This window comes from Phycodurus eques, chromosome 9 (genome assembly GCF_024500275.1).
Source record: "Phycodurus eques isolate BA_2022a chromosome 9, UOR_Pequ_1.1, whole genome shotgun sequence".
Taxonomy (NCBI): Eukaryota; Metazoa; Chordata; class Actinopteri; order Syngnathiformes; family Syngnathidae; genus Phycodurus; species Phycodurus eques.
In genome coordinates, this window is record NC_084533.1 from 22,130,435 (window position 1) to 22,154,710 (window position 24,276).

At 40.3% G+C, this 24,276-nt stretch overlaps 1 protein-coding gene across 7 annotated transcripts in view; it reads right to left on the bottom strand.

The window, feature by feature from the left end:
* Positions 1 to 127: 127 nt before the first annotated feature.
* The window catches only part of dlg3 (discs, large homolog 3 (Drosophila)), a 132,905-nt gene continuing 108,756 nt past the window's right edge, over positions 128 to 24,276 (bottom strand). For 4 of the 7 annotated variants that reach the window (XM_061686314.1, XM_061686312.1, XM_061686316.1 and 1 more), the window contains 11 exons: positions 23,293 to 23,407; positions 18,765 to 18,941; positions 17,916 to 17,991; positions 14,217 to 14,319; positions 8,485 to 8,526; positions 8,216 to 8,266; positions 5,773 to 5,874; positions 5,514 to 5,686; positions 4,545 to 4,654; positions 4,374 to 4,465; positions 128 to 3,470 (listed from right to left, as the gene is read on the bottom strand). In XM_061686314.1, the coding sequence (XP_061542298.1) occupies positions 3,364 to 3,470; positions 4,374 to 4,465; positions 4,545 to 4,654; positions 5,514 to 5,686; positions 5,773 to 5,874; positions 8,216 to 8,266; positions 8,485 to 8,526; positions 14,217 to 14,319; positions 17,916 to 17,991; positions 18,765 to 18,941; positions 23,293 to 23,407 (1,148 nt within the window). In that variant the 3' untranslated portion in view covers positions 128 to 3,363. Of the gene's footprint in view, positions 3,471 to 4,373; positions 4,466 to 4,544; positions 4,655 to 5,513; positions 5,687 to 5,772; positions 5,875 to 8,215; positions 8,267 to 8,484; positions 8,527 to 10,369; positions 10,416 to 14,216; positions 14,320 to 17,915; positions 17,992 to 18,764; positions 18,942 to 23,292; positions 23,408 to 24,276 lie in introns of all 7 variants that reach the window. The other 3 variants (XM_061686315.1, XM_061686317.1, XM_061686313.1) reach the window with 2 other exon arrangements.

Here is a 24,276-nt window from a genome sequence, read left to right on the forward strand (position 1 = left end):
CAAGAAACCTTAGACATTTGTTTTGGTGGGCCACAAAAACATATGTGACAGGCCAGATCTTGACTTTTGACACCGTTGGCAGATGAAAAAAAAATCATGCTCAAGCAGAATAAGAAGCATGCCAAAGTTGAAACTGTGTCACATATTTTATTTCCAAACAAATAAACTCTTGTCAAGTCCTCCCAAAATAAAGCCCACAAAGAAAATGTGATATTATATATATATGTATATATATATATATAAAATGGACGGTGTTCCCCTTGTGACTAGGACAGGGAAGACCAATTGGGCTCAGCATCCCAACAGGGCATAACCACCTGCGTCCACAGGAAGGAGATTACTGGACTGTACAATCAAAAGGGTTCATGTTTGCAAGCACTTACTGCACAGATGTGCCATAAACAGAATTACCCCCCCCCCCCAAAAAAAAAAAAAAAAAAAAAAGACCCGAGCCCCCTTTCACCTCAACATAACTAAAAATTAAATAGATTGACACCACCATTTGTCAGCCTCATCAATGATACACACGCACACATACGCATAGGTGGCCTTCCCCCCCCCCCATCACAGCCTCAAATGGAAAGAGCAGAGAGTGAAGTCTTTGGGCTTGGACGTGGCTAACTGAGGTCTGAAGTACTGTGCGCTTTTTCGTTAAGTCAGCTCTGATTTCCACTCAATCTGTCAAGAATAATGTCATAAAAAATGATGGATACTGGGCTTTCACGTGAAATTTCAGTGTGAAACCAAAATCCATTATATATGCCTTTCTGTGACTCCGCCAATCTCTGTGGCAAACTGCTGACGACACTAAGCCTAGTAGCCACTTGTCTTTGAACATCCTAGTTGAAGCTACTTTGATGAGTGGCGCCTTTTATGGAGGGGTTTCTCATGCAGAACATGCCCTCGGCTTGGTAAGTTCGCTTTGAAAAACAAAACACTGATCCCTGCTCTCGGTGCACAGAACATGAAAAAAGGAATGCCCTATATCCACCATCTGACATTAATTAACCCAAGTTGTATTTCCTTGGCGAAAACCAGGCTTGTGCTACTAAACATTTGGTACACAAATGCAGTGACATAATTGAATCTGGCACGATTTTAATATTTTCAGTGCACACCACTTATGTGCATATCTGCTTATAAATGCATTAAAAAAAGGAGTAATTTCCCAAATAAGGGATAGGTTAAAAAAAAAAAGTGAAAAGGTAAATTTGCAAATTTAGTGGATTTGAGGTTTTTTTTCTCACCTGAAAGCCCAATAACCTGAACCTTTTTGTGTGTGTGCGTGTATATATATATATAATGTATTTTTTTCCATTCTGTATACCCAGCCATGTCCCAGAAGTATTGACATGTAGAGGGCCTCGCCCATTTAACTGACTAGTTTAGTTTCCCATAGGTATCTTAAGACAAATAGCAACAATACAGCACTTTCCCCCCCTCCGTATGGATAATATAGCTTGAAACTCAACTTACCTGACATTTGTGGTCTATAAAACATATTCTGTCCCAGTTTGAGTCACACATGCACAAAGCACATGTGAGGAAGGGGGTAATATCTTCTGGGGGAATATGTGTGGGCCAAAAGGGGGCAGGGTCTTATTTACATTGTACAGCTACCACACCCTTTGAAACAGTCTGCAAACAGTTTATTAATGGCTGTGTTCCATTCAGTTATTCCCTGAACTCTGCGGAGGAGGTTTAGACACAGGTGATGACAGCTGGTTGTCTGGCAACAGGGAGAAAAAAAAAAAAAAAATTGAGGGGTTTGTGGGGGGGACCCAGGTCAGAGTTGGCACTTCCTGTTGGGGTGTTTGGCTCTCTGAGGAAGGAGAAAACCGAAGAGAAGATCCCTTTCACAGTTGAGCTTTATGATAGGAAGCTTGCGTGTGCGCGTCCGTGTCGTGCTGCGTTCAGGGGACCTCTCGGGCGCCGTACGTTTGATATACCTGAGCTCAGCCCAAACCCAAAGAGCTCTTTTTTTTTTTTCAACCCAACCCTCCCATACACAGTGGTCCAAGCACGTGAATAATTCATGTACATAACACAAAGCTTTAATTAGGCTCAACTTTAGTGTTTTTTTTTTTTTTTTTTTGGACAATCCAAAACAGCTTTTTTTTTTTTAATGGGCATCACATCCAATACAATTATTGTCTTGTTCTACCCGTTAAAAGGCTGCCGCCATGGCAGCAGATAGGACAGTACCGTGTGACCAGTAAAACAGATCAACAAACAAGAACAAAACAAAAAAAACAAACAAACAAAAAAACCTTTTTGGAAGGCAGAGAGTGTAAGAGGGTGGTCTGCAGCTCCACACTCTTTAGTTATGGGGGTGGGGGTGTAAAGTAAATCCTAATTGGATGGATTGATTGTTGTAATAGTGGTCGTAGTGTTTGGGGGGGGGCTATTGCACTCAAAGGAGGACAACAGGTGGTCAGTCAGTATTGGATGTAAGGCAGTTTGGTGTTTTGCAGAGCCCACTTACACATCTCTACCCCCCCCCCCCGCCCCCCTTTACTCAGTGTAGTATCCCCCCCACCCCCCCGAAAATGTTAAAAAGGTCACGAGCCAAAAAAAAAAAAAAAGAAAATTCCAAACAAGCCCTCCAAATGGACCATTCTAGTGAAGTGTAAAACTGTACTTGTTTTTCTCTCACACGCACGCACTCTCTCTCTCTCTCGCTCTCTCTCTCTCTCTATATATATATATATATATGTATAGTAAAATCTGTAGGACTTTATTCATCTTGTTGATGTCGTTATATAAATGTAGGGATTTGTCCTGTCGAGATGATAAATAATTCCCTAGAAACAACAGTACCGTCAGTAGGGCTCCACTCAACCAGTCATTTTGGTGGGGGTGGGAGGACAAAAAAAAAAAAAAAAAAAAAAAAAAAGGTCTCTCATCTTTGTGTATGTCATCTTTTTAAAATGTGATTGGATGAACATTTACAAAGTGTTCTGACTCGGCGTGATTTGTCTCTGTTCCCCCTGCCACTCCTCTCGATCTCTCTCTCTCGCTCTCTCCCTCTCCTTTCCTCATGAAAACATTCCCATCTTCAGTCTGTTGACAAAATGGATCAATTCCCTTTCTCCTGTTTTTTGTTTTGTTTTTCATATGACAAAAAAAAATGAAGGACCTCCGTTCCAGTCTAGAATGGCCGGCGTCGAGAAATTCATGCAGGGGGGTGGCACAGTAATCAATGGTGAGAAAACTTCTTTTTCCATTTAGAGAGTAACATAATGATGACACTAAAACTTTATATGAAACATAGCTGTAAAAAGAGATGGGGGGTGAGAGGGGGAGGGGGCTCTCTGCAGCGATGCGAGGTGGTGGCGGTGTGATGGCGGGCAGGCAAGGTGCTCAGAGCTTCTCTGGGGAGGGGATCCAGATGTACGGACCGGACTGCTCCTCGATGATGAGCTTGATTTTGTTGTAGATTTCCTCTAGCGAGTCGCCCTGGACGATAGCTGCGCGAGCCCACCCCCCCACACACACACACGCACACACACACACACACACACACAATAAGTTAAAGGGGACTCTGAATGGACAACTACAGTATGGTACCTTGACTTAGGAAGCCCCCAAAGGAGTTTTTCTTACAAACAGTAAAATGTACAGAAACAAAATGAGAACCCTTGTTAGGAGCTGCTGTAGGCCACAACTCACGCACCCTATCCGGCCAAGTTCCTAAAGGCACACAGCTCAGGCGCACAATTGTTGTGACTTTTGTCTATATATATCTTTTGTCTAATTAGAAAATAATATATATATATATATATATATATATATATATATATATATAGAATTAGAAAAGAATACTATTTTTTTTTTGTTGTGATTCATGTAACGGCACTTTATTACAGCTGTGTTTGTTTTTTAAAGTTCTGTATAAGTAAAGGTGCGTTGTCCCGATGCAAAGTTATTACACTTAAGAAAACTATTTTATTTAAATTCAATTGTAATGTTTTTGTAAAATACCGCGCTATTTTTAATCAAAACACAAACGATTTAGGGCAGTTGATGGCATGAATTAATGGTTACTGGCCACACAAGTGTGAAATTAAACAAGCAAGTAAATAATAATAATAATCTTTCTGAAAATGTATCAGATGCACATATCCACACGCTAATAGACAACTGCACTATGGTGGCTTAGTGATGAAGTGCTGCCTCCGTGAGTGAAAATACAACCCACGTTTTTACTCGCATTAAACCTTCTAAGCTTCACCCCTGGTTGTCGTCATGCTTGTTATGAATTTCTGCTTTTCTATTCATTTTCCCAGTCAAGTCATGCTGCCACAACGTTTCCAAACGCGAGCTCCTAGAAGAGCTCGTAGTGTGATCGTGAAAAGGCTGCACAACGTTACCTGTGAAAAACTCGCCAAAGTCTTGCTCAAGTTTCACGGCCTTGTCAAAGACTTTATTGGCTTGCTCGTACGTCTGCCGCTTGTTCATTTCCCTGGACGGCACACGAATGACGTTAAGCAAGGTAGGAAGGACGCCAGCGTTAGACGGCGCCGTTATAACTCGTGACTTACATGAGGGCTTCGATGGATTTTGGTTTAATAAAAATGGCAATCGGGTAAAGTTGTGCTTGCTGCAGTCGTTTGATGGCGTTGCCCGACACGTCCAGAATGCAGTGCTTCCCCTGTGGATGTCCACACACACACACACACACACACACACACACACACACACACACTTAGGTGTGGACACAGCATACAAGCTAATAATATTGTCTGTATGGAAAGAGAAAAGTCATGTGCTAGGACACACTCTGTCCTCACTAGTAAGACAGCACACTACTAGAATGACTGTGATGTTTTTTCCAGTACTGCATTCCAGTGCTGCGTGACATTTCTGGATACTAGTAGAACAAGTGCGCACTAGTAGAACTATATGTTACTAGTGAGCAATGTTGCGGAGTTACTAATTATAATTATAAAATAATATAATTGATATCCAGTTTAAGGTCCATTTACCAGTATGTGCTTTGTCCCAACTAGTAGGACAACTACATGATACTATTGAGACAAAACTGCACTCCTTGATATCTGTGCACTACTAGTTAAGTACTAGATGTTAACTAGCAGAATTTTAAGTCCCTAGTAGTATGCCATTTGTCCACTAGTACATAGTATAGGCCAAGTGTATTACAAGTGAAGACAAAGCAAGTACATGGACTTTAAGATGAACATCAAATAAATGCTCAAAACATTATATAAAACAGTCAATATCGTTAAGGGCGCTACGAGTGCATGACAGGGCTACTAGTTAAGCCTCTTAGTGTTGCTAGTGCAGCACTGTAGTTTAATGAGGTTTATCTGTTTACTAATAGGCCAGAAGTAGCAGTAGTTGTGGAAAGAAACGTCACAAGTTAGTCGTTGTACTCGTGTGCTGAATTGTCTTACTTGTGAGGACAAAGAGGATACTAGTATAAGGATTTCAAAGATATGGACTAAATGCTCCAAGGGCTTTCCCTTCACATTTGTGCTGGCGCCTCGTACCCTTTCAGCCACAGTTCTGACCGACAGGATGCTGGTCCCGTACAGGTTCTCGTTGAACTGACCCGCCTCGATGAACTTATTGTCTTGGATGTCTTTCTCCATTTGCTCGCGCGAGCCCACAAAGTGGTAGTCCTGACCGTCCATCTCGTTCTCTCGCCTCGGACGAGTCGTGTCTGTCGGAGAGAAGTCAAACGGGCTTGTTCAGACCAGTTGTTTGGGTTGACTGTGTGCGTACACACACAAGCTCCAGTCAACTCACGGGGCACACAGGAGCCAAACTTGTGAGGGAACTCAGAGATGAGGTCGTCGTTGACTCGGTCCTTCATGGGGCCCAGGATGATCACGGGTCTTGTGTAGTGGACTGAGGAGGAAAAACCGCAACAAATGTCAAGTCTTCATCCATATAAGTTGTCAGGACATTCGGTCTCATTTACACCAGGCGAAAGAGTGAAACACTACATAACGTGTAGTTAATGTTATACAGTGGTACCTCAACTTACAAATGACGACTTAGGTCTTCGAGATAAGAGCAGTTCCTCAGGTGATTTTTTTTTCATCTTGAGTTGCGAGCATAAATTTGAGTTAAGTCTTCTATTATTCTAACATGCTCTCTGCCACTCCAGACTTCCGCATGCAGTATCACAGTTCCTCTCTGTGTATTCTGTCATAGGCTTTCTCTAGCTCTATAAGACACAATGTAGCTCGTTCTGACCTCTGTACTTTTCCATCAACACCCTCAAGGCAAATAATACATCGGTGGTACTAGGCATGAAACCATACTGTTGCTCGCAAACACACACATCTGTCCTGAGTCTAGCCTGCACAACTCTTTCCCATACTAACCCATACTCGCTCCCATTTTTCTTCATTGTGTGGCTCATAGGGTTGATCATCCTTTGCATTTGAGCGATTCCGGTTCTTCATTTTGACTACGGTTCCAAACGATTCTCAATTCCAATTCTTTTAGGGGGCTGGGTCAAAAAAGTTTTCATGGTTTAAATAAAGGGTGTCCAAATTTTTTAAATGCACAAATTATTTGCATGTGTTTTTCGAATTCACAAATATATCCGCGATTTACACGTTTTTTTAATGTTGTCTGCATTTATCATGGCGTATTTATAAATATCCCAATCTGCTTGTGAATTGTTGCAAGTGCGTTTGTGGCTCAGTGGGCACGTGCATTTATTTTTGGCCTTTGCCACCTCTCCCGTCACCCTATGTTACATCTCCATGTATTCCTTTCGCCTCTCCTCGGTCCTCTCAGACTTCTCCTTAGCTAAGCTCTTTCCTTGTATGATTTCCTCCTTTGTCTTCAACCCACAGTAGCTGAATTTCCACCGTGTCCTGCAGGTTAACTGCGCTGGTGGCGGACGTTTTTAGCCCGGGCCACAACCAGTATGGAATTCTTTGGATGAACGCTCTTATTTGTTTGGTAAAGTTTTAAGCTGGATACCCTTCCTGACATAACCCTTTGCATTCATCCGGGCATGGGACTGGTCCACAGTTGCACTGGCTTGTGCCCCCATGGGGCGGCATTAATTGTAAGAACAATAGGTAATTGTTTAAGTTACATTTAAGCACAAGTGAGAGCAACAAATGCAGACAACGCATACAAGAATATTCATACAGTGCAACCCCGCTACCTTCGGGAGATAGGGACCTAGTCTGCGAAGAGCAAAAATCGGCTCCTTATATTGCCAGGGGGAAAAAAACATGAATAAGCAGGGAACAGGGTAAAAAAAAACATGAATAAATGAGAGATCAGGAGAAAAAATAAATACATGAAAATAAGTGGGGGTTTCCGCAAATAACTACAGTATATTCATTTTGTGAAAAATTTCCATTATTATTGCAGTTTAGTCGAGACCGTCTTCTTCTGTGCCAGCTAGCTCCTATAGCTGCTAGCATCTCCAGACTTGCAGTACAATGGCCGGCCAAAAAACAAAACTCTGTGGCCTACACGCTATCGATTAACAAATTACTTGATTCATCCAACGCTGTTGAATCAGAGAGGAGCTCTGGACAACGCCGCTTTTCCGCTAGTTAGCCATCGCTATAAGCTGCCTCCTTTATACCTGCCCAGTCATCGCAGTACCTAGCCGACATGGCACCCAGTCACAACATATCCAGTATTACGTCAGCGCATGCACGCAGAGCAGAATATTGCTTTGGAAAAACTGTACCATACTGATAATACTATGTTTTGTGCATATGATTAGCAGAAAATCGATGGTACGCATTATACCTAAGGTAGGTGGGTTTTCCTGATTTTTGGGGGATGTATTGTACTCGAAAGTGTATTCTAGACCAGAATTTGCGGTATTCTTTCTTCTAAAAAACAAAAAGATTTGTTGGGGCAATGGAACTGATTAATGACATTTCCATTCATTTTAATGGTGGAAGACTGTTTGAGAGACCAGTGTTTTGAGTTACGAGCATGGCCAGAGAACAAATTATACTCATATCGCAAAGCATCACTATTTTCTGTAATTGTAGGCAGGTAGCAACAATTTGAACCTTTTGAAGCCACCCTATGATGTTATAATCAACAACTGCACATGAAGAATTGACATTTCAGCCCTTAACTTGTCAAACCAAGAACATCAAGATTCAGCTTTTTATTCAGTCTTATTACTGGTAGTAATAGAGTTTATGAAATCAACTAACAATAGATTGGCACAATTCCAACAATATGTACTTACTTTCTTGTCGAATGACTGGCTCGTAGGAGAGGATGGTGTCTTCCTGGCCCTCTGTGATAATGAGAAGAAGAAGAAAAAAAATAAAGTCATCAGATGGCTGATATCACAATGTGGACAAGCTTAAATGCCTTTATTCCTTCTGGGACAGATGGTGCACTCTGTTAATTATCCAATCTGTCCTTTCAGTTCAGGACAATAGAAATGTGTGGCAACAGACATTGCACAGTGTCAATGAAGCGGAGTTAAGACGAGTGAGGCAGGTGTCTTACTTGAACTGCTTTCACTGTCGCTTGTGTTGGACGTCAGGCATTCTAAAAAAGGAGAAGAGCAAACGTTGCAGATTAGAGAACAAAAACTATCAACATCCATTTTCATCTAAACCAATGTATCGGTTAATTCTCATGCCATGTGGTTGCAGTGTCTTAGTCCAGTGTTTCACAACCTTTGAGATAAATCACTTTACTTGAGAAAAATCTAACAGCACACCACCAAACAAAAATGTCAAAAAGTATATATACTGAAATAATCTGGTCTGAATGTACTCAGATTTTCTTCTACAGTGGGAAATGTGCACCTATTTAGTAGAGCGCAAAGCTATTATTCTAAGATGCCACCAAAGCCCTGGCTAAGGAAAGCAGTAATTGGTGTCAAGGAAGTATGATGAAGTGACGCATCGCAACTGCTGTAAGATCTTTGTATGTCGGGGGGGAGCTAAGCTTATCCTGAGTTGTTAGCAGAAGTTACGGCAAGTCCACCGCATGTCTGTTTTTTCTCTGCTGATGTGCTATTAAAAACAAACGTCTCATTGCTCGAGACTATCTTTTTACAGGGTGCAAAGGCCACACACAGTGAATATCAAGTCTAGACATGTTCAAATGCCAGTTTATGTGATTAAAAAATGAGAAAAACCATTTCAAAACTTTTTCCATAATTGTGACCTAAAAGCTTTACACCTCAATGGAAAAAAAAAAATAATAATTCTAGAGGGGAAGTAAAACTAAAAAAAAGAAAATGTGGTTGCACAAGTGTGCCTCTTATAACTACGATGTGAATGTGTTAAGAATTAAGCAAACACATTCAAAACTCATGTCAAATTGAAGTCAGCACGCACCTGTCAATTTAAATTTCCTCTGATCAACCCCAGATAAAGTTCAGATGTTCCAGTAGGCTTTTCCTAATATTGTAATGCTGTAAGCGGAGTTACTATTATTAAGGAATTCATTCATTCATTCAATTTCCGTACCGCTTATCCTCACTAGGGTCGCGGGCTTGTTGGAGCCTATCCCAGCTATCTGCGGGCGAGAGGCGGGATACTGGTTGCCAGCCAATCGCAGGGCACATGTAAACAACCATTCACACTCACATTCACACCTATGGGGCAATTTAGAGTCTTCAATTAACCTATCATGCATGTTTTTGGATGTTGAGGAAACCAGAGTACCCAGAGAAAACCCACGCAGGCACGGGGAAAACATGCAAACTCCACATAGGCGAGGCTGGATTTGAACCCGGGTCCTCAGCACTATGAGGCAGATGTGCCAACCCGTCGTTCACCGTGCCTATTATTTAAAAAAAATAATAATAATAATAAATTCAGAGGTGGGTGTCAAGTACTCCAGTTATTCGCGGCAGGGCTTGGTCCCTTTACTATGGCTTTGAAAGATGAACAAAGAGGCATTATTTGTAGTTGAAATTCCTGTAGATGTCATACTCACCTGTATGAACCTCTCCTTGTTTTTCATCTATCTATTCCAGTGACGTACATTGACAGGCATAACATTTAAAAGCTCTTCCATTAGATGGCAGAAGGTACAATGAATCTGTGTATCAACCGGTTGCGTTTCATACAACACAGGGAAAGTTTTGTGTTCAACTAAACAGGCCCACATTTTACACTTAGTCAATTTGTAAATAAACTGAGACCACATCATTATTTCAATGATTGAAAAAAAACTGGACTAAGACTGATCCAACTCTATAAGAGAATAGTCCAACTCATAGGCTCCTCGGGCACAGTGTCCCAATACTTTTGTCCATTTAGCCGAAAATGTTTGAATCTGTATTTAAAGTGCATGTACACTGATGCTTTTGTGTGTCGTCATGACACAGCACTTTTCCCCTCAGCCAGCGTTCAGGGACAACCACAACACTTACTCAAACTCTTTGATCCATAAAAGTCATCGCTTAACCCTGGGAAGTCCTAGGTGTCCCGACAGGTGAGAGCAGAGAACAAAAACAGAAGAGAAGAGAGCAGACAGGAAGAAGAAGAGGTTAGTGATAGTCGGGGCAGAGAGGAAGAGGAGTGCTCTGTGTGCGTTGGAATAGTAATCTTTTTTATAAGGGAAGGAGGGGGAATTCACAAAGTTCAGTGTACGATACATCACTGCCTCGTGACATTCCTGTTGTGGTTCAAGTAGTATAGCAGCACAGTGTTAGAAAGCCTGCTGTGTGTTAGTTAGTGCGGCTGACAACCACGCATGCATTCATACATACATACACATACACACACACACGCACACAGCCACCCACTCCTCTGGGAGGACACCAGAGAGGCGGTCACATATGGCAGAGATGGGAGAAAGTAAGTCTCAAGTCTTAACCGCTGAATTAGAAGTTACTGTGGCAAAAATTAAGTCGAGTCCCCACCAAATTTTAAGCAAGTCATGACTTGGGTTATGCAAATCATAAGTCAAACAGTCTTGCTCAGTCACAACATAGGTGGTGTGTAAGAGAAGTTCAGGGACTGGTGTCCTGCGGTCTTTGCTTGGTTTGATGCAGGGGAAGAGGCGACAGTTGTGGCAGGGCAACCCGTAGCTGATTCACCATGACAACACGCCTGCTCACAATGAGGCCCTGAGCATCTGACAGTTCCTGGTCAAAGAGAACATTGACGTGCTGGAGCAACCTCCCTAATCACCCAACCAGGCTCAGTGTCATTTTTGTTCCCCTCTTTTCCAAGATCAGGAGGGGGGTTTACATTGAGCTTTTTATTCCAATTATAATTGATTTAGAATCGGTTTCACAGGGATGAAATATTCCTTTGGCCAAATCGATCACAAGTAAATTTTTGTCACATAAACCATGAATCGGAATAGTGCCAGGCTGCGCTCTGTCTGTGCATGCTCCATCTTGACGTAAATGTGCGGTGATGACATTATGCACATAAATATGGTGGCTTACAACCCGCCGGAGCTCGTATGCGATGATCTTGTTTTTAACAGAGCTGCCAACCTATATAAATTCACTTCCAGAACAATTTGTCTGAATTTCCATCTTTTCAAAATTTTGTCAAGAACATTACCGCAGGGCAGTTATTGCAGTATATTATGTAATAGGATGAAAATAATTCTGCATCCTGTTCAATTGCACAACATAATCATGAGTCCATAATTGTAATAGTTAATAATTAATAATAGTTAATAATAATGGCGTCAATATTTGTTATTTTAATGTTTTTACTGCATCAACCTTGTAATGGCGGATGAAGTTGCAGCCTGAATCAAAGTATATGAGATTTCGGCATGTCATGTTCAAAATTAACCCTAATAAAATAACATACCCCCAAGCATCTCTTTTCATCACGGTGCCTGGACAAAGTGCCGTTCTGGCCGGTAATTCGGACGCTGGATTTTCCATCCATAACATAACAATTTCCATAACAAAATATGGATGTCCCGTAGCATTTTGACAGCCGTTTTAACTAATTGTAATTGTAACTAATTGTGTTTTAATCAAGTTATTGTTTTAATAAAAGTGTAAAAACAATTGCAACTACTCCTCTAAATAGACGGACCTCCATCTTCATGAATTACGTGATGTTTATGTCGATGTGCGCATGTCACATGGCTGTTCCGATTAAATGGAGTGCTCATGTGTACTTCTTTTCCTTTCGGCTTGTCCCGTTACGGGTCACCACAGCGCGTCATCCTTTTCCATGTAAGACTATCTCCTGCATCCTCCTCTCGAACACCAACTGCCATCATGTCTTCCCTCACGACATCCATCAACCTTCTCTTTGGTCTTCCTCTAGCTCTCTTGCCTGGCAGCTCCATCTTCATCATCCTTCTACCAATATACTCACTATTTCTCCTCTGGACGTGTCCAAACCATTGAAGTCTGCTATCTCTAACTTAGTCTCCAAAACATCGAACCTCGACTGTCCCTCTGATGAGCTCATTTCTAATTTTATCCACATGTATACACCTGATCGGAATAAATCACATCACGTGTAAACAGCAGACCAGAGATCTTCAATCAGAATGACTGAACCTAGCTAAGGGCGTCATTCATGTTTTGTTCTTGGAACTTTTTTTGACACACTTCGTTTAATTCACACATTAGCTCCTTTACACTGAGTATCTGGACTTGCCTTAGTTAGCTATACTAAAATATCACTGTTTGGTCAAAAAAATAAAATAAAATTAAAAATCACTTTTTTCGTCATTGAGCATTGTATTGTTACTACTACCAGTAGTAATAATAATAGTAATAGAAACATTTTATTTCTAACAATTTTTAATCCGTACAATCTTAAAGGTTTTTATTTTGGCTATTTAGACCTCCATAGAGTGACTCTCTAACATGGACTTAGTGTCAATTTCATTTTAAAAAACACCTTGGTTTTGTCATACTAGTGTCCAGAAAAGCTTCCTCTGACAGTTACGTCTGTTTGACAAAGCTTTCTAGCCAATTCGTCCATATTTGGCAAAGACCGCCCCTTTACTCTGATTGTTTGCCTCCGTGTAGCAGACCCACTGTGTGAGCACGTGTTATATTTACAGCGCTGGCTCAGGAACGTAAAGGGAAGGCGGAGATCTTCGCTAGTGACATAGATAATATCGAGAAACTCGAATGACCTGATTTCAGGCCTCTCGGCAGAAAAATGTCTAACTCGGGAATGCATAGACGATTTTAATTCATATTTGAGGCACGATAGAGACAACATTACATCCCAAATGCTGTAGAAAGTTGGTTTGGAAAAAATATGTCCCCTTTAAAAGTACTACAAGCACAGTAAAAATGTACAGTACAAAAATAAACGTAAGGACGGGGTGCTTAAGGTAAATTAAAAGCCACTTTAAAGTTCTCAAGCTAGTTTTAACAATTGATTGACAATGACTGGTTCAATATTTATAAAAATAACAGACGAGCACTGACCAATAGTATCGATTTGTGAAATAAAAACTCTCTGCCTGACGGCCACAACATTCCCAGTCACAGAATCTCCGTATTGTGTCTTATTTTGTCTTCTCAATTAAACGTATAACCGACATAAGATAAATACTTAATTCATCCACAAGGGAAATTCCCTTTTCCGGTATTATCCACAATAAAGCAAACAAGGCAAAGCAGGCTTGCCAAATTACGAAAAATATTAAACATAGTACTGTATGTGTACAAGTATTTATTTCTTTTTTTATTTTAAAAGGTACAGAAATAAAGGAGGCCATGATTTCCGTGTGGTCTGACGCTCCAAAATAAGGTGCATGGGACCAGTCTGCAAAATGTTGACATGATAGAGCTGAGGGAATGTGATATAATTTTCCCCTTAATTGCTTGTTCATCCAATTCTTATTCATCAGTTAAAAACCTTGCATGTTGCCATTTTTCCCCCCCATAATTTTATCAAACATAATACTGAAATCCAGATGTAATAATCTTCAGAGCTCTCTCCATGATCCTGACTTCTTGAAAACTGCAGATTTTCCAAATGTAGACAGGCAAAACCTGTCAGGTCATGTAATTCAAGAAAGTCAAGTCGAATCTTTCCAAAGTTTTAGCCAAGCAAGTCCCCTGTCCTAAAATTGTGCCACCTCTGCCATGTGGTCCACCTCTGTGAGAGGGATGAGAGCATAGTGTCCGTGGAGGTGAGCGGAAGGGAGGAAGGAAGGATGAAGAGACAGAACATAAGCGTGAAAAGAGGAAAAGAAAGGATGAAAGCAACATGACCTTACCCATTTCCCCCTCCCCCCCTTGTTTGCTTCACAGAGCTGGTACTCACGTTCAGACTCCACCAACTCCTGCACAATATTCTCCTTGCTCTTGTAAAACGGGAACTTTCGCGACAGGTTGAAGCTTTTTTTGCGCTTTACTTTGACTGGCTGCTTTGTCGGCGAGGGAGGCGTGGGAGGAGGAAGGGTGGCGGGGAGGGGGAGATGAGAGGGCAAACACAAAAAAACAGAATGGATTTCAATGACGGTACTCAACACGCATGCAAAACAATAAAATGGAATGTCTGGCAAACATCAAATCATAATAATGAAAATGACAAGGTAACGGGTGGAAATGAAAAGCGTATTCATGTACAGACACAGGCAGCTTCTGTTTAGAAAATACACAAAAGTTCAATACATCGCTGGTCATTACAATAGACATTTCATCTAACCCATTTCCTCATATGGTGGCCGGGGGTGTAATAAAAAATTTGTTTCATCATTTATTATTAGTGATGCACCAATTTTTTGGCCGAAATAGGGCCAAAAGTGCATATTGGTTCTCGGCCGAAACACTAAGTTGTAACGACGCCGGCAAAAACCGCGGCCATGGCATGCTTCTCTGGATACAGCTCGGAGTTGCCACCAACGACAAGGTGGGCATCTCAGTCTCGCTGTTTAGCAGCTATGGCTACGACAGTCCGTTCATGTTCAGACAGACAATACGAATAGCCAATAATAATATGAGCTGCTCCACGCTGAACCAATATAACTATGCAAAGTTAGGTTGACGCACACAGCACATTAGCAGTGGCAAGTCACACTCATCGAACCTTAAAGTCATCAAAATGTGACAAACGTCACAATTGTTTGACAAAATAAACATGCCATAAAAGCAACAGCAGACGAAGGAGCAGAAAACCGTGACGAAATAAGTTGCTTCAAACTGATAAAATGTTGGCTCTGTTGCACAAAATCCTTGAAACTACCACAAATGCCTCATGACGAGACCTAGGCGAGGGGCCATATTTACTTCAATAAACACAGCGCCTCGTGTTTGTGCACATCCGTAATGTGACGTCCTGTTTTGTGCGCAAGTGTGTGACATCACGGACTCATTCCGTCCATAGTAGAAGTCACATTTGTTTTAGTAACGTGAACGACTAGATAAAAAGATTGGATTTAACAAAAAAATCTGAACTGGACATCATGCCCTGCCGTGTGAACGTAGCCATAGTTGACAAGAAAGGGCCGAAAAGTTCAGCAGTGTGGAGTTATTTTAGTTTTGTTAAGTCTTAAAAAAAAGAAAAACAACAGTAGCGTGCACCCCGGTCTGAAAACAACACACAAATTGGATTGCAAAAGAGATGCTACCAATAAGCACGATTGAAAATAAGGAATTCAAGTGAATTATTAAATTAAGGGACCCTTGTTATCAACTCCTTGAGCATAAATTGGAATTGGAAAACTTGAAAGCTTTTGTATGGCCAGATTATACGTTTATGAATATATACATTTTGTCTTACACAATTCTAATGTTCCAATTCATGTTCAACTTTTGACAGAACATATTTAAATCTAAAGGTTTAGAGTAACAGGGAGCATTTAAGATTTAATTTTAGAAGCATTTAATTCTGATTTGTTTATCTTGATATACAGTACATCGATAGACTGATAGGGGAAATAATCGTATAACTGTTTTTTTTTCATATCGCCCAGCCATATCTGTGCATTGTTGATATGACAGTACTAAATGAGTAGTTTCATTTTGTAATAGATTTATTCTTCGAAGTGTTAATATTAATTTATGCAAATGCAATGCTTTGCTTTTAGTGAGGTTAGTACACAGTCATAGCCATAATTGCAATTTAACTAATCATTGGCATATTTTTTTCTCCTGCATTTTGTTTTTCGGCACCTGTTTCCCCCGTTTTCGGTTTCAGCCAAGAACTTGCATTTCGGTGCATCACCATTTATTACGTTAGCTATTCTTAACATTGGTCAACAATTTGTAAAAAATAAATAAATAAACAAGTGGGGACAGACCAATAGTTTCGCTCTGTGAAAAAATATTCAATTTAAATTTGGACAGAGAACGTTATAGGATATACAGCTTAAGGTTCAAGTACTAGTATACTCTTTGGCATACTATTAGAATGAATAGGGCACACTAGTAGAACAAATTTTACATGTAGGTTTTTTTTTTTTTTTACTACAGCCAATTTTAGCCTAGTGCTCAACTCAACTTTATTTGTAAAGCACATTCAAAAAAATAAAAAAATTAAAAAGACATCAGCCACAGCTGTAACAAACTACTGTACATAAGATAGAACAAAACTAGTACGCAATTAACCTTTACTGGTAAACTACTACTACTACTAGGCCCAACTAGTAAACATCTGCATGCCATTAGTACAACTAGTGAATTGGTAACTAGTAGAATTTAGAGAATTAGTAGAATAGGATAATTTCACTCGTAGTACTAGTAGCACACAGTTATCAACTAGTGCATAGTTTTTGCCATTTGAGAATTTATTCATATCCTTGATATCCAACTAAAGGTTCACTTACTAGTGCACTCTTCGTCCTCACTAGCAAGAAAATTCAGTGCACTAGTAGAACGACTGCCTCATTAGTAAAGTTTTAATCCACTACTAGTGCCACTTTCAGCCTACTACTTTGCAATTAAACCTTACGACTAAACCACGATGCACTAGTTAAACTGCCTGGCCCAACTAGTAGGCATGTGTCACGCACTAAAAGTGTCCTTTGTTGAGGTTATTTCAATAAGCTACATGTTATATAGCGATACAAAACTGTACACTAGTTGACACCTGCATGCTAATAGCAATACTAGTGAAGTGCTAAATGTTAACTAGCAGAATTTTATCATTTCATGAATAGCACTAGTAGCATGCAGTTGTAAACTAGTGAACAGTTTTGCCTCACTGGTAACATGTAGTTGTCCTACTAGTATGCCAAAGTTGTCCCTACTGGTGTGGACAAAGAGTGTACAAGAACATGGCTTTTCAGATGGACATCAATATCCAATAGATATCGAATAAATGGTCTAACAGTTTCATTGGAAGCCATTCGATAATTTATTTTATAATGGCACTACTAGTGGAAAAAACATTACTTATAAGACACTGTTATTCTACTAGTGCACTGAAATATCTTATGAGTGAGGACAAAAAGCATTGACCTTAAGTGGGATATCAAGGATATTGATTAAGTACTCAGGCGGTTTAATGGAAAGCAGTTTTGATGAATTTTGGGTGGTAACTAGTAAGGCACTGTCGTCGTACTGGTGCACTATTGTCTTACTAGTGAGGATAAACAGCGCAAGAGTCCATGGAGTTCAAGCTGGATATCAAATGGCTTTTAATAGGGGCGTACACATTTGTTATTTGGTTATAATGTCAGGTCATCAGGGAATGGTTTGATTCCCCTTTCAGGAGACTCTTTACACGTGTTTGTGCTGCAGTTTTGAGCTGCCAACTAATGTGTTTGTACAGTAGTGTATGAACTGAGGCGGTTCCGAATGTTCTTTTTTTCCTGTGCCGTTAATTAGTTCAAGTGAACGAAAGACCCAGCAACTAGTTCGCACACAGCATCTACTCAACTAATGGCCCCTCCATTATTTGGAAAGTACAGTATTAGCATATGCACTACAGTGTGACTCGTCTGTCGCAGTATTGTGATAACATAAAGGCTCCTTGTGTTGGGTTTGGTAGCGTTCCTACCCAACTTCTTAATTGACTTACCCTGTTCGACTCAATCATGCCAGTCCGGGCGTGGAACTTGACTGTTTTTAACCTGGCCCGCTCCTTCTTCTCCACTCTAGGAAGAATAAGTTAAAGAAAAAGTGTTGCTGTCATGCGGTATTAAGAGTATAAAGCGGGACTAAGTCTGCTTATTACCACCTGAAGAACATTATAAAATCAATCATTTATAAAAGATTTTCTGTTCAAACACGACACAGAAAAGATGGTTCACACGTTATGTTACTATTGTAACAGGATTTTTATGAGTCTGGGGGAGAGGAAAGAAGTGGGGGGGGATTGATCTGACAGCTGGAACTGGTCTAGAATGATACTGAATCACATCAAATTGCCCCCCCCCACACTTTTTTTCACTGACTTCCTGTGAGACAAATAGATTTTAAAATGTTTGTCTACGAAGCTCTGAATGGTCTTGAGGCTAACTACACAACTCACAAAAAGCTAGGGATATTTGTTTTTTGGGTGACATTTTAGAATGTAACAAAATCAAAATTAGAGAATATTTGCAAAAAATAAATAAATTAATTAATTAATATAAAAATAAAAAAACAAACATCAGTTGGAACATTAAATATATTTTCTTTGTAGTGTATTCAATTGAATGTAGGTTTAAATGGATTTGCAAATCATTGTATTATGTTTTTATTTGTTTTACACAACGTCCCAACTTCTGTGGAACATTTGTAGATATTTCTTGCTTTTTTTGTGATTTTAACTTTTTGTTATTTTTACTCTTGTCATTTATTCTGCTTTTTGTTAAGTGGATTTTCATATCTTCATTTTTGAATTCTTCTTTTAATCATTTCCTTTACAAACCAAGAGCAAATATACCTTTTCTTGCTGGGAATGACCCCGATCTGCTCGCTCTCCCCGTGAGGCGTCACCAGCCTGGCCTGCCACCACTCGTCATCAGAAGCATTGATGACATGGAGGATGTCGCCGTAGGAGAAGCTTAGCCCTTGGCTGGGCAGGCAGCTGTCCCTCGTCCGGTCATAGTCGAACAAAGCTCTACAAAGAAAAAAAGGATCCTTAATTTTTTTGTGTTTTGGACCTGGATTGCCAAATAGTGTATCTGTAACTTTAAAGGAGGTTGTAATGCGGTTCAGCTATTGTTGGACTGATTTCTCATCACAATTACTTATTTGTTGGATGCTCACTTTTTAACCCCCCCCCACCACAATAAATAAGGCCCGTGAGGGATGTAATCAGCAGGTGGAAAAATACATCAGAACCCTTTTGTAAAGCACACGCACCTAACAATGCTACACTCCCATTATAACTACTCTAAACGTGCCATGTCACAAGACTGCACTATTCATACCTGTTTAACAGGTTTCTGCTCAACTTGACCTATAAGACTTTCCAATCCAAATGTATTTATACAGAACATTTGAAAACAAACATTTAAAACTGTGGATGCTGTGCTACCACTTTTTTCAGACAGACTATGAGTACTAATACTTACATATGAGTACTTGCTGATACTTGACAATGTATTGCAATTGTGATGAAAATGTTTCATTTTAATCAAATATTGTTCAAAGAAACAAACTTTTCTTGACCACAGCACAAGTTTCCCTCAAATAGAAGCTTTTAAAGTGAAATGTCATTGCAGACATTTTAACATCATACATAATTACATTTTTCTAACAGTCTTGACAAACATTTTACTTAAATGTATTCTGTAGCACACGGCATTTCAGTTATGTGGTGTCTCAGTCAGAACACTAGAGCCACTATGTAAAAGGAGCACATACAGTAAATAGGAGACAAAGAAGTAAGAGCTGAAGAAGAACGTAGAGTCTGGTGGATATATGCATATGATGCCATGTTACCTCTGTGTGTTAACTACAAAATAATGCGAGTAGGGATGGAATAGTTCACAAAACTCACAACGGGACACACGAACGGAAGTGAAACAGTCAAACCGAAGGGTTTGGACGGTTTTCATAAACCGGTCCACCTCTAGAAGCGAGTAAAGAAAAATACAAGACTGCTTCTTGAGAATACCACAAACTGTGACAGGACAACTGAAGAGACACTATCAGACCCCAAGCCACTTTAACAGTGGTAAAGACGCGTGTTGCTGGTTTACAGGTTGTTTGGTTGAGTTTTCCCCGCTTCAAAGCTCACCTTGCAGGCTTAACGCCTCCACATTCCTGAGGCTGGGCTGGGAGGACATGCATCAGCTGGATAGCGAGACGGCTTTGACAACATTGCTGCGGTCTTAGTCAGCCACACAGGAACAGGCTAGGCCCTACTTGTCTCTCATACGAGCCCGTATACAAAGACTGGAAAGACTCAATCTAGTCGTGTTCATGGTGGGGCAGAGTTCAGTGCAGGGGGGGACTCAAATAACCTGGGCGTAGTGGGGTTGCATCACAGAGCGCTTTCACTTTGATCACCTTGACGTCCAGCATGACTCAATACTTCCACAAACATGTTTGGGGTTGGTTGAAGGGCTTGTATTATGACAACAACCACTGTCAGTCTACAATGCTGTCATACTCTAGGTGGGTTTGTAAGGGTGGAGGTGAGACACATTTTGAGCATTAAATAAGGACTTTGAATGTAAGGGGCCATTTACACAACATTGTTTTGAACTGAAAACGGACCTTACTTATTGGTGTTGGGGCTACTATTATTATTTGCAGTGTTTTTAAGAAAAAATACAAAGCTGTCAGATTTATTTATTCAATTCAAATTATTGAATTTTTTTTGTTTGTGATTCAAATGTTTTTAAATGTTATTTTACTGTAATTTAAATTTACAAATTGCGACCAAACTGAAATATATAATTTTGACCAAATGATTTAATATAATTTAATGAGATTTGCGCATGCATTGTGGATTTGGACGGAAGGAACAACGACATTGATAAGAAAAATTAATAAACCTTGCATTTAAGTGACGTTACGGCTTGTTTAAAGTCATTCGTTTTTAAACGCAGCTGTCCCTCACTGGACGTGATATTCATCCCTCAAATCCGATGCATTATTGTCCTGAGAGTGCAGGCCAAGTAGACTCTAGCCTACTGGGGGCGGGAGGAGCTACTGCTTAAATGTTTATATTTCTTTCAGATAAACCAGAAAGGCGCCATGAAAAATTATGAAATAAGGGTAATAGCTTGTGCTTTTACTGAAGTTTGTATGTGTGTGTGAATGTGTATGAGCACTGAAACTTGCTGTGGTGCTTTAAAACTTAACTAAGCTAAGTTAGCAAGAGAGCTAACATTTTGGCTAACACTGGTAATGTTTGTTCCAACATTCAAACATGGTTTACATGAAATAAAAACTTTTAGGTTAAACTTTCAGGATACACTAAATGAATCATTTTACTTTTAATCCAAGCTAAAATATTACATTTGATGGATTAATTCCGTTTTTTAAAGTTATGCAGTGTTTATTTTCTGTCCAGTGAAATTAAGTAGCATGTTTTCAGCATTGTGACAATTGCCGGTACTTTCTTCGTCAAACCCAATTTATTCACTTATTGCCTGTATCAACACGTTTGCTATATTGCTCCCTGTCTGGCTTCCGTTGCAGGGCTCTCTAGTCTACAGAACATTTGACACTAATTCTGACTTGTTAGAAATGAAATGAAAAGTGATAGTTACATATGTATGGGTCAGTCACTCTGCAAGTCCAACCACCACCAAAGAGCCACTCTTTCTTCTGGACTTCTGACTCCAAACACACTGCTTTAACTGTGTAAAGCTTCGGGGTGCAGACATCAAACAATTTTGTGTTGGTATTGCATGTGGTGGTTCGAGTGTCTTTTGTCCATTTCCGTGTTCCAGATTTAAAGGGAATCCAAAATGACCCCAGCATGAGATTTAAAATAGTCACTTGATACTCGCTGCCGTGCAGCTGCTTGCTTTAGTTGCCATTTTGTTATTGTTTGATAGAGTGCGGAGATTCACCTTGTATGGATAGAGTCCATACAAGGTGAATCACACGAAATGCGCCTCCCACTGGCCAGGAGGAGAATCAATTCAGAGGATTTGCTGAATCGATATTGAATCATAGGGGCAAGTATTACAATGCATTGATGAATCAATACTTTTACTTAGCCCTAACCTAACATAGTAAATAAATATCAAAAACAGTTAAATGAACTAATAAAAATTTGATTAATGCATCTTAAATTTAGCTTTGAAAGTTTTGGTTTGTGAACTGAAGAATGCATGTGACTGAATGGCCTCAAGTCATGGATGACGGAGCCTCTTTTCACTACAACTATAATCCACATGCATGCATTGTGGAAGAGCCTGACACAAGCTTGGACTGGCTTTCCAGCACACTCTTGTGGAATGTTCTCAATGGAGAGGTGTTGTTCCTAAAACATGCAACAGCTCAGTTGCTCTTGAAGCGATTATTTTTAACTGAGAGGTGAGGGTTTGTGGCGTTGCAGGGTTTCCATTTGCTTAGTGTAACCTTTACTGCTGGTGGTTATGTAGGTTAAAGTACTATGTGTATGTAGAGCAGGGTGTGTCAAACTTTGTGGGTAACCTTGCGCAAGGTCGGTGTCCTTTTTGTAATGGCCTTTGAGCCTTCGTAATCAAATGGCAAGTAAACTTAACTATGAAAAACTAAATGCTGTAGGAATTAAATGTTGCCTATTTTTTTGCCAAAGAAGTCGTAATGTTTTCGGGTATGAAGCAAACTCCAGCTGGCCCCCGCTAAGCCAAACCAATACAGTCGAGTATATGTAAAATGTTTGTTTGTTTTACAATAAAATTTGGTATATTTGCAATTTCATATGTACCTGTGGCTAAAAAGCGAAACGCTGAGTCTCTGTCACCGAAATGCACCAGTGCAGTTGATGAATGGGGTGATTCTTGCCAACAGCCTCTCAAATATCCACACTCTCCTTTACGTAAACCGTTTCCTCTCTTTGTAATATAATATACTGGAGCTAGAGCGGCCAGGGAAATCTGCTTCTTCCTTAATAATCACGGCATGTTGTTTGTGGTTCAATTAAAAAAACAAAAAAACTAAATAAAAGCAGCAGTATGTGTGGCAATCTAAAATGCTTCCCAATAAGAAAACCAGGGGTTGCAGTTAGGTCACCTAGTGTGCAGGTGTCAGTTGCCGACTATTTTTTTCCGCAATTGTCCAGTTCAGTTGTGCTTAGCTGTATTACTCTGTGTGCAACCGGCCTTATGAGAATAAAGTTGTATTTACAAGAACAAAGACTCAAGAGTATTTTTCATAATAAAGTCATATTAAAGTCAGCGTTAATGAGGGAACAAAAAAGTGAATATTTATATATACAACCTCATCTTAATATTTTGTATTAAGCTGAGGTTGTAAGTGGAGCCTCCAGCTGAGGTTGTAAATGGAGCCTCCAGCTTTACCTGACATAGATGGAGCGTTTCTCACTGGTGCGCAGGGAACCGGATCCTGAGCTCATGCTGCTGTTCATCATCTGCTCCCTCAGGTCGTGGATCTTGGACTCAAAGCGGCTGTACTCTGAAAAAGAAAAAACTGATGTCAGCCAAAACTCTCCCGAAAGAAGCTCTTCAACCATGATGTCATGTTCTCCATTTTTGTAGGATAACAATCTGGTGAATGTGATATACGTAAAATATACACGCGCGCACACACACACACACACACACACACACACACACACACACACACACACACACACCTTGTCAGCCTACTGAGGAAAAGTGAGATCGAAATTTATTTTTAAAATTTTTTTTTTTTAAATCTCCTGAAAGGAAAAAAAAAAAAAAAGTTTTGGACATGTAAAGAGTCTGCCCAAAAGTGACAATATGTTCCCTGCAAATGACCGGCGACCAGTCCAAGATGTACCCCACCTCTCGCACAAGGGTACATTTGAAAATTCAATCTAACGCTCTCACTGCACTCTGAGAGAGGTGTTCAGAAAGGCAGCATGCGCTCCATTTTCTATGAATTTAGGGATTTTAATGAATGAATGTCTCAGTTCTGCCTGTAAACATCCCGTCCTGCCTGATGATCCGGCTGCTCAGTCAGAGCGGCGGCGCGCGTGGCGATCTGAATAACTGAACGGCCCACTCCAACAACTCTGAGTTTCCGAACGCTCTGTAGCGTATAGAGCGCGCTTGGAGTGAATTTCCGAAGAACGTACCCAAAGTCAGATGGGATAGGCTCTATCTCACCCATGACTCTAATGAAGACAAATGCTATAGAAAACTTTTTTTTTTGTCTTCTTGTGCCCTGCAATATACCAGTGACCAGTCCAGGGTGTATCCCACCTCGCTCCTAAAGTCAGCGGGGATAGGTTCTCTTTTCCCCACATACTCAAATGAGGACAACTACTCTAGAAAATGGATGGATACCATTCACAAAAA